This window comes from Poecilia reticulata, linkage group LG2 (genome assembly GCF_000633615.1).
Source record: "Poecilia reticulata strain Guanapo linkage group LG2, Guppy_female_1.0+MT, whole genome shotgun sequence".
Lineage (NCBI taxonomy): Eukaryota > Metazoa > Chordata > Actinopteri > Cyprinodontiformes > Poeciliidae > Poecilia > Poecilia reticulata.
The window spans coordinates 41,820,396-41,830,792 of record NC_024332.1 but is presented as its reverse complement, the minus strand read 5'-3'; the positions used below and the strand labels follow the sequence as shown (position 1 = coordinate 41,830,792).

Sequence of the window (10,397 nt, the reverse complement as noted above, 5' to 3'; positions counted from 1 at the left end):
TCCTCCTCCTCCTCCTCCTCCTCCAGGAGCCTTTGGAGCTCCTCCATCTCCAGTGGCCAGTGAAGCTCCACTACCTCCTCCTCATTTTCGTTACAAGAGCCTCTCTAAATTAGTGGAYAGTCTGGTTTGTCAAGCATATGAGACACAATCACGTCATCCATCTTTTGAGTGAGTTCTTGAACACACAAACCATTCTGTCTTTATCAGCACTGAGCTGATATTTTCCATCTTATTACCTGGAATTGAGTCTTTTGTGTTGTATGATGTTGGTCCAGARGTCCAGACCCAGAAGAGCAGAAGCTGAAGTGGATTAAGATCTTCCAGCTGCAGCAGTCGGTAAGATGTTTTGCTCCGTTGTTTAAATCGGTCCAAAGCTCAGAGAACAAAATTATATTACGAARAAATACATAAAGAAGATCTCCATCCATATTTTATTTTATGAAGTAATAGAAACTTCTGCTCAACTCCAGTTTGCTTGTCTACAAAGTTCTATTTGTTTGTGTAAGTGTGAGTAATCAAACAGAGATGGGAACCAAAACACTGAACTCTGGTTCGCCTACAAACCTCAGCAAAAATATTTAGTTTCAACCTTTCTGAGTTGTAACTTGTGTCAATCTTCTGTGTGCGGCAGGACGGATACTGGGAGTTAACTGTTGGGCTGGGAAAACTGATCAATGTCAACGTGGATGTGTTTGCTAACGTGTTCCTGAAGGGCAAAGGGATTCATTCTCTGGGTGAGCGTTCACGTTACGCTATGTGTGGAAGAGTTGTTAATGTTAAGACATTCACTGATCTGATTCTTTTTTACTATTTATCTTCTAGAAAAATATTTAAATAAACCTGGTGGTTTTAATCTCAGTCGTCTAGGTTTGGTTGACTCCAGTGTTGAAACTGAACGATATCTTTACGTTAAAGGTGCAAAGGTCAACGCAGGCATCCAGAGGCTGGTGGCGACTCTGTTGGTTCTGCAGCTGATGAGGGAGGAGAAGCTGGAGGAAGGAAAACTGCTGCGGAGTCTGTTTCACCTGATGGAGCCGACCGGGTCCAGGTCAGAACCACAACACATTACATAAACACATGAGAACCAACAAAAACGGACCAAAACAGAACCAGACCTGGTCCAGGTGGAAAGTAAATTGCTTCTGCAGACCCAGAGGTCCATTWATTAGCAGCATTTGATCCAAACTAGAACCCCATGGGAGGAACATGAACACCTGACACTCTAGTTCTGGAACATGTTGGCTTAACTTCATATTTCTACCATCCAGGAAACGATTAATTAGATTAATCGTGACCCACCTGTGAAAATAGAAATCACATWTTTAGTAGTTTATCAGTTGCATTTTCCATTGATATTTATTGTGTATATATCACAATATACATTGTTGGTTWATATATCATATTATATTTTGCTGTCATTTTTAACCTTTCTTCACAAATGTTAAAACAAAAAAAACATACAATACTGAAAAAAACACAAGACAAAATAAGTACAGAAATAGACAAACAATATTTAAATTCATCAATCGCAGGAACACAAAGTGTAACCTGGATAAAGTCTAGATAAAAGCATGAGTTTGTTGCACCTTCACTTTGTTATATATATAAAGCTGAATTTTTCCTCTACATTCTCTAAAACATCTCCAAGGAATTCCTGCTAAGTCTRTAGACAAAGTAATTTAAGAAAATAGAATCRATCCTTATGTACTAAACTTTGTTGAGTAAATATGTTTTATAMATTTTTGTYTTAATTACTTGCATGAAGCAGAGRTGTGAGTGYTTGCTTCCAGGTGAGTGTTTCTGAATGTTTTCCCCCTGCAGGTCTGARCGCTGGCAGCAGGTGAAGAAGGCAGTGGACTGGGTGCGCTGGGCCGACCGGGAGTATCCGTGCGCCTGCAGCCGGCTGGAGTTCGGCTGGAGCTGGGAGTCTTCCACCCGACAGCTGCTGGGCTTCGAACGCTTCCCYCCGTTGTCACCCCTCATCAGCCTGGAGCTGCAGAAGACCACAACACCGCTGGCTGTCCACTGAGGAAATGATGCAACACTTTCTGAAAGTCATATATCAGTTTGTATTTTGTTTTTCTTTTTATCTGCTTCGGTTTGTGCTTTGCAAAGATGTAAAGAAGATCAAAAATGMCATAACAAAATATTAAAATATTTTATAATATTAAAACATGAGAGGAAGGAAAAGAGATTTGTTTCATCCACTTAAATGATGCAAAATCAGTAAAATTACACTCACAGAAGGATAAATGGAATTAGAAACGAGCCGTTATCAATCACAAACTGGAGAACATAATTGATCCCACAATCTAAACGTCTTCCTAACAAATTCAGAAAGCCGAATCTTGGTGGTTTGCTTTTATCATAAAAGATTAAAGATTTGTCCATGTGGTTTTTTTGTGATACTTTTTGAGTTTAATTCTTGTGTTATAAAACCAATTTTTTGGGAGAAATTTGCTAATTTTTTATCTCCCTTTCAGATATTACTTTCATTTGAAGATGGCTTGGAWCTAAAATATATATTTTTCTTTTTTGTTGTTTTGCAGTGGTTTAAGGCACCTTCTTTGTTTTTACTGTTTTAACCTGTTTTGATATATTGCTTTACATATAAAATCAGCTGTCACCTGAAAATTGTAGCAGGCATTAGAAATACAAACAGCAAAAATATTCTGTACCTATTTTCAGTATCGGTTAATCTGAAAAAGAAACAATATTTTTCACTATTAATGACGGTAACCTGTTAAAATAAAATTTCAGATGTGGTTTGTTTTTATGTCCACGTTTATTGAATCTGTAATCATTTTTATTTGACTGACTATAGTAATCTGAAAAATGTTTATCAATTTTTTTAATGGCATTTGGGTAAAATGAAAATTAAATAATTAAATGAACGCAGCCAAAGTTCTGTCCATGTAATTTTTTTTAATCATCCCATCTTGTGATTCTCTTATTGAAACATCGACATTTTCGATGAATGAACAGTTTAATCGACTTGTTTCATTGTCATGTTTATAGCAAAATTCAAATAAATTACTAATGTAGCAATTGTATTTCAAATTACAATATTTCATTTCGTAGGTGTCAGTGTCTGTTTTTGTTCAATTGATCTAGATCTAAAATAAAATTTGTGTCATTGCAGTAGTTGGTATAATGTGTTTATGAATGAAGCGAGCCTCTAGGTATGTTGGTGCATGGTTATGTTGGTAAGTAAATTAAAGATGCCAACCTATGATTGTTTTGGTTTTATATCTTGTTTCTGAGTTTAGCTTTTGCGCCAAACCAGGTAAATTACTCAACTCAGACTAATTCTCTCAGCTTTAGGATTTTCCAGATTTAAAAAAAAGCTTTATAAAATACATAAAATAAAGGGGAAATACCCGAGATGCACATTCTTTTAATCCCATGTTATTTCAAAAGAAATCTCGCGATATCTTTTCTAATCTCAGCCCCTCCCTCAAGCCTTGAAGATTCTGTTTGATAGTTGACAGTCGAGGGGTAATAAATGGACGGTTGAGCGCTGTCAATTTTTGGAGAAAGTTGACTTTAAAAGTTGTTCCTGAAAAGGTATTAACGTTTCGACTTGATTTGAATCTCGAGGTATATGCGAAGTCCCGGTGACCTTTTCCTTAGAATCGAAGTTATGCTAAGCTAGTGAACTGTGTGGGATGCGCGCGCAGTTTACCCTCTTTTATTTAGCACATCAGCACAGTTGGCGGCTAATAATTTTCTTACAATGGAAATATTAAGTACAAACCAGAGTTTGTCTGTTTATAATCATTTTTTTACGATAAGTATGCCCACATTTATTTCGAGTTTTACTGAATAGATTACTTTTCTGCACCAAAATTCTGTTATCGCTGAAAATAAATCTGTTCAATCAAGCCCAGAAGAAAACGAGCCTAAAAGAAACTGAAAACTAGATGCTTCTCTTATAATACAGCAAATGTGCAATATTTAGTTTATATTTATACATCCATTCTATAACTACTGTGTTTTTACTCTCTACAGGCAGCATAACCTGTTTGACAACTGCTCGGTGTCCCTGCAGCTCAAAAACATTTTAATGAAAAGAAGATCAAATCTTACGTGTCATGGTAAAAAAAAAAAAGAATATCATACTATTCTTGAACTTTAAAAGCTAAAGTATCTGTGGGTCATGTTGTGCTTTTCACAAACCCTCTGAACAAAATTCAAAGAATGCCAGGAGGTGTGTACAAAGTGTGTCCCTGGGGCCATTTACAGCCCATCGGGATGCTTTTGTACGGCCCTCATCCATACAAAAGCAATCATAAATTCATGAATTTATTATTCATTTACTGGAAAGCAGTTTGAGCATACTTTCCTTTAACTTCAAAAATAAATTATTATCTTAGAGTGTTTTTTGTTTGAAAATGTACTGGAATTTTTCATATAAAAATGTTTTGTGGGTCACAAAACTAAAATATGTGGATCAAGTTATGCTGTTTACAAACTTTCTGACAGTTCTGCTTTGCTTGTCCTATTATATTTATTTATAGTTTATTTTAGATTATTGTTGAGTAAGTAAAAATGAAAATAAATTAAATGGTTTTTGCAAAAAATAATATGTTTATATTTATTTTCTGCTTTCTGTTGGTATGGTTGGCCACAAGTTATATTTATTTATAATTACTTTTGCCTGTTTCTCAAATTATTTATTCAATGAAACTTTAGATTTTCTTTTAAGATCTTTTTTCTGTCAGGACATTGAAAGTCTCTCCAACGGAATGTTGCCAGTTGTGTCACTTGACTCTGGTCCAAATAGCTGAAGCACGAATTTCTCCAGAAGGGCGGGTTTCTCGGCTCTAGTGTTAAATCAGGTAAATAATTCACCCCAAGGAAATAGAGCAAAAATAACCAAGAAAATTTGTTTTTTTGGGGTGATTTCTCACAGTTGTTCACAGATGCAGGTGTTTTGCAGGAGAGGTTGAGGTTGGCGTTGCAGCTTCACATCTGTGTTTGTTTTCAACTGGAAAAATTAATCAGATTTTAGTTTTGAAAATATTCGATTTTATCAGATGTTTGTATACATGCTAAATATTTAGTTTAGCTCTATAGAGGTAGATTTTTGTCATTTTTTCAACCAATGATTTACAGTAAGTAGAACCATGTTTATCCAGAGTTTTACTGAAAAAAAATTACTTTTCTGCATCCAAATTAAGTTGATAAGTTGAATGCTTTGAAAGAAAGTGTGTTCTTATTACTGAAAATAAATTTCTTAAATCAAGCCTAACACAACATACCTTTCTTTTAATACAGCAAACATGGAGCATTCCTTTTGGACCTTCTTTTGGATCTTCAGTTAATATCAGTTGCGTAACTTAAGGTTTTTTCGTCTCAAGGCAGAATGGGCGTGTTTGACAGCTGCTCTGTGCTCCTGGAGCTCAAAAACCTGCCTTTCACACAGAAGAAGAAGCTCAAATCAGTGGCAACAAAGAACGGAAGCAACATTTCTTCCACAATCAACAAACAGGTGAGCTGATGCATTTTTACCTGAACGTTTGGTAAACTTTTAATAACAGTCTTTAACTGTTAATGAACCAGATAATACAACATTTATAGCACATGTTATAGGTCTTTTATTCTGAATTAATTAAAGAACATCAACTTTAAGTCTGACTGTCTTGACTTTTAAGCTCTAAAAGCTTTTAAGGCTTTTGGAGCTTTTAAAGCTTTTAGTCTTTCAAAACCTTTATGGTTTTTAAAGCCATTTAAAGTCAAGATAACAAACTCAAGCTATAAGCCACTAAAGCTATCAGATATTTAAGCAACTTAAGCTAGCTGCTTTTCAGACTTCAGTTAACTACCTATTGCCAGTGCTGTAAATGTTCATTAGCAATGTTAAAAAAAATTAGCTATTATGTTTAAATATGGTAAATTATAGCTTTTTAGGGTGGCAATATTTTGATTGATGGGTTTTAGCTTTATTCTTGGTATGAGTTATTGTTATATTTAGCAATTATTAGATTTACATTTCGTAGATAATGGAGTTAGCGAAAGTTCAAACTGGACGACTCCGCCCCCTCCGTTCACCCATCGACGTCATGCTCATCTCTGACCTCAGCGCTGGTCCTCACCCGGCGCGTTCAATCAGCAATCAGGCTCTGCATAAAAGGATCCACACCCAAGCCGTCAGCCGCTTCCCAGCTGCGTTCAACCCACCACCACCCCTTCTCCACCCACATCCTTCAGCTCCAGGATAGCACACTCTCCTGACCACCTCCACCAGTGTCGGGCCCCGGGTGGGGGGCATCCCTAATCAGTTATTGGGATGTTCATCGAGTTCACATCAAATCTCAGCTTAAATTAGCTGCTGGGGTCCGAGCGCCAAAGAACTGTTATTCATTCCTGTCATTAAATTTTTTAATTGTTCCCTTTTTCTCTGTCAGAGTCTTTCCAGATTGAACTAACTTTACCCTTAGTATATGTTAGTTTTACTTCTAATAGTTATCAGCTTAGTATCTTTCAGCTTTACATTGAGTAACTAAGATCTTTACACTTAACTTGACTTTTTTTCATAGTTTTTTGCAAACATATGGAGGAAAATGTACATTTTAACAGATTTTATCATTTAATACGAACTCTGCAACTTGGCATGCTGAGACAAACTGTTATGCATTTATGACATACAAGACTTAGTGGGGACTTCATAATCTACCAAATTGAATTAATAATCCAGATATGGAAATACAGTGTCATATATTTGCCTACATTTCCCACAGTGCTCTCTGGTGGTGACCTCCAACTTGTCCATCCTGAGCTCCAACAGGCTGCACAGCATCCAGAAGAACCAGACATCGGTGGTCGGCTTGGGCTATCTGTACAAACGTGAGCGTTGTTCTTCTGTCAGTGGAAGAGTGGAAGATGGACACTTCATCATCTCCAGGTCTTTCTCACTGTAAGTCACAGAAGAGAGATCGGCTAACACATAAAGGTCTAACCAAATACTGCAAATATAAATCCAAAAAGAGAGCAGGAAAAACTCAAACTATAAGAATTAGATATAAAATACAGTCATTGCTGAAGGTTTATGGTGTGACAGGGATTTAGTTTCATGATATTTTTACAGCCTTAGTGTTAGACAGAACATTTAGTGTAAGAAAAAGATGTTATGTTTTGGACCCGAGGGTCACCGTAGTGTTTTTATTAGACTATCTTTATTGGAAAAAACTATTAATTGTAGTGAAGTCTTGGAATAATGATATGTTTCTGTGTCTAATGTTGCAGCTGAGCTTCCAAAAGGTCCGACTTTATCAAAGGGACCAGCTGCAGAAAAAAACAATCACAAGTTCAGGTGGGACCATCATCATCATCATCACCTTCACTCCTGACACTACCTCACATCACGATGGTTTTACTTTGAAATAAGTTGAAGTTTTTGTATCTGACTTTCAAATGTGAGATTTAGGCTAAAGCTACAATAATGACTTTCTCAGAAAGATTTCCAGGAATAAAGGGGATTTTTTGGAGAGTGCTAAGTAATAAATTTAATTTGACATTAATTTCTTAAAACTGGAAATAAATACAGAAATCATTTATTAAATATATAATTAATAATATGTACCTCAATTGTTTTGATTCACTTTTAAAAGTAGCCATAATTATTTTATAATTTAAAAACACATTTTTTTGTAACTCACAGGGTGGGATTAGAGCCTGGTGTCTGATTGGCTCATTCCAACTGAGGTCATTATTGTACTGGCATGTGTTGACTAGTCATCATGTAGCTGACACTGAAATTTCTGAGATTCTTTAGAAATTATTGCCCAAAGATTTTTACTTTTTGCTGGCTTGCTGCCATGGATATAACGAACACAGAGGAGCAGTTCTGCAGAAACAGAAGGTCTCTGTTGTTGCCCCAGGTGTAAAAGCTTCTCACGCTCATGTTGTGTTTAGAGGTAGCGTTAGTGAAACAAGTTACAACACATTAATAACGGATTAAAGCATCATATTAATTGAAAAAAGTGCAGGAGATAGAGGACACAGATTCAGTGTGAGCAGACCCAACTTCAGATTAATTTAGCTCAGTAAACAGGCTTTTAATTTATTTTAAATGCATACCTTTTATGTAACCTTTTGTATAAAATAATTATGTTGTTCATTAATACAAAAAACATGAAGAAAATTAGTAATTATGCTCAGACTCACATAAACGTTAGCAGAATTTTAAAAATCTGTTTCTCATCTCTGAAGTCTATTTCTTTAAATGCAAAATCAGTCTACTCAAGTAGTAGTAGTAATAGTTCAAAATATACATACAATATACATAAATGTAAAATGCAAAACTACTCCTACAAATGTAATTAGAACTACTCACCTCTGAACACAGATAAAAAAAATTATTAGTTATTCTTTTTAGCAAGCTTAGCGGGGTGTACTGGTACACTAACTAGCCATAAATTAGGCAACATTAGTCAAGATATATTTTATTATCAATTCGTCATATATGCTAGACATACAAATAATCAAAAGCATGTTTCTTGCCAGCCCTCTGTCAAACGAAAAACTGAGACATAACAATAAATAAGAACAAATTGTAAGGAAGTTTTCCATAATCCATATAAAAACACAACAGTAATATTAAAAATCCCATAAACCAGTTGCCATATACAATTTCAAAAAACACAAACTATTACACAGTGGAATAAAATATTCTTTCGATAATAGTGAAACACTGAGCCAATCAGAGAAATGCACATTTTATTTAGGAAAACAGAGTAATAGCAAAATCATTTATTCTCAGGGATCAAGCTAGAGAGAGAGGTAGAGAAGGAAGAAGAGGAAGTGAACACATACAATTATCTTTAATATCTTCTTCAGTCAGTCACATACACAGCACTTCCCATCCAGCTCCCTCATCTCAGGGAGTCTTTTCCTCAGGCTTCTTTCAAAGAAACACCCGTAAGCCTGGACCGAAACCCTGTTGAAAGGAATTTCACTAAAGAAGAAAAACATCTCCCCGAAGCCTTTGTCATCACCTTCCGTTTTCCCCAGTAATTAGGCCAAACTTTCTATTTTGTCATTACAACAGTCAACAGCTTTTTGTGCGCATCTAACAGGATTACTCAGCTGGAAAAAACAGTTTTTCCATTTCAAAGGTTTTTATCCTTTGCTGGATTGTTGCCATAATTCTAATAAACACGTGTGCTGTTCTGCAGAAAGAGTAAAATTTGTGCGAGTTTTTCACAGTCATGTGTGTTTAAAAGTGCCTCAGAAAAACATGTTTTGAAATGTTAAAGCAGTGGTTCCCAAACTTTTTCTCCTGGCTCCCCCAGTGGTTTCCAAACTATATCATGTTAACAACGGATTAAACCAGTGTTTCTCAACCTTTTTCGGCCCAGCGCCCCCCTAGCCTTTATCCAGGTCCCTCACCGCCCCCCACCAAAGAATTTGTAGGCTACTTTGCACTGACTATTATTTTATTATTAGTATTACTATCACTATTGTAGATGTTTTGATTTTTATGCTTGTTTCTGTATTTATTATCAAGATAATTTCCCAGAGAATAAAAAAGCCATGGGAATAGAAATTATTTTCACAGGCGTCTACAAGAAATGCAATGAACATTCAAGTTAAAATTGGTAGGCCTAACAGCAGCCAATTTGCCATTTTCTAGTTGTTAAATATTACACAAAATGACCAGATAAAAGATGTACAACAATTCCAATTTAAACTTTTAACTATTTGCAAACGACTGAGCTCTGCAACATTAAAACATAGATAGAACTGTAACTACATTAATCATAGCTCTTCTTCTCTTCAGTGTTTGTTGGTTTCTGGTGGTGCAGCTCTGTGCTGCCTTCAGGAGAATGGGATATCAGAGTATCATCCATAAAATTTCACCCACATGGCATTTATTGTGCAAACCAGAGCTTTCAGTGGGAAAACAAAAGTTCCAGGTCCTTTTAATACCATAGAAATATGATACCGAAACATGGATAATATATTTATATAGACCTGTCTATTGATAATAGTTTTACTGGACACAAATTACAAAGAACAAATCTGGTTCTTAATCAAATCCTAATGAGTCAAATTGAAAGTGTCATGGAGTCATCAGCCTCATGACGTTAACACTGACATGAAAAATAATATTGAAGAAATAAGTATATCAAATCTAATTAAAACATAAATAAGTGATCAGTTATTTACTGTTATGGTCTGTAAGATATATTTACTCTCAGTACTAGATATGGTCTCAACAAACCCATGGCACTTCAACAATATTATTTTACCTTTTATCTGGAAATAGTGTCTGTTTATTCTTGCCATACAGTCCTCTGTATTAATTATTGCTCGAAAGGTCTTGCCATACCAGTTTATTCCTCTGTATTTACTTTAGTTTCTTAGTTTATTCTTGCATTTTGTTCTTCGTT

General features: G+C 35.5%; 2 protein-coding genes across 2 annotated transcripts in view; both read left to right on the top strand.

Annotated features, from left to right (window-relative positions):
- Window position 1: 1 nt before the first annotated feature.
- On the top strand, window positions 2-2,775 carry LOC108167021 (poly [ADP-ribose] polymerase 4-like; the record flags this gene model as incomplete). The annotated part of the gene is made up of 5 exons (XM_017309408.1): window positions 2-168; window positions 276-336; window positions 632-734; window positions 916-1,048; window positions 1,822-2,775. Coding segments are annotated over 5 exons (672 nt in total), but the record flags the coding sequence as incomplete, so codon positions are not given.
- A 2,008-nt stretch (window positions 2,776-4,783) lies between these two features.
- The window catches only part of LOC103461782 (poly [ADP-ribose] polymerase 4-like), a 55,264-nt gene continuing 49,650 nt past the window's right edge, over window positions 4,784-10,397 (top strand). Inside the window, 5 exon segments of the mRNA XM_017303693.1 lie at window positions 4,784-4,841; window positions 5,364-5,494; window positions 6,744-6,856; window positions 6,858-6,955; window positions 7,249-7,315. Coding sequence (XP_017159182.1) covers window positions 5,369-5,494; window positions 6,744-6,856; window positions 6,858-6,955; window positions 7,249-7,315 — 404 coding nt within the window. The 5' untranslated portion in view covers window positions 4,784-4,841; window positions 5,364-5,368.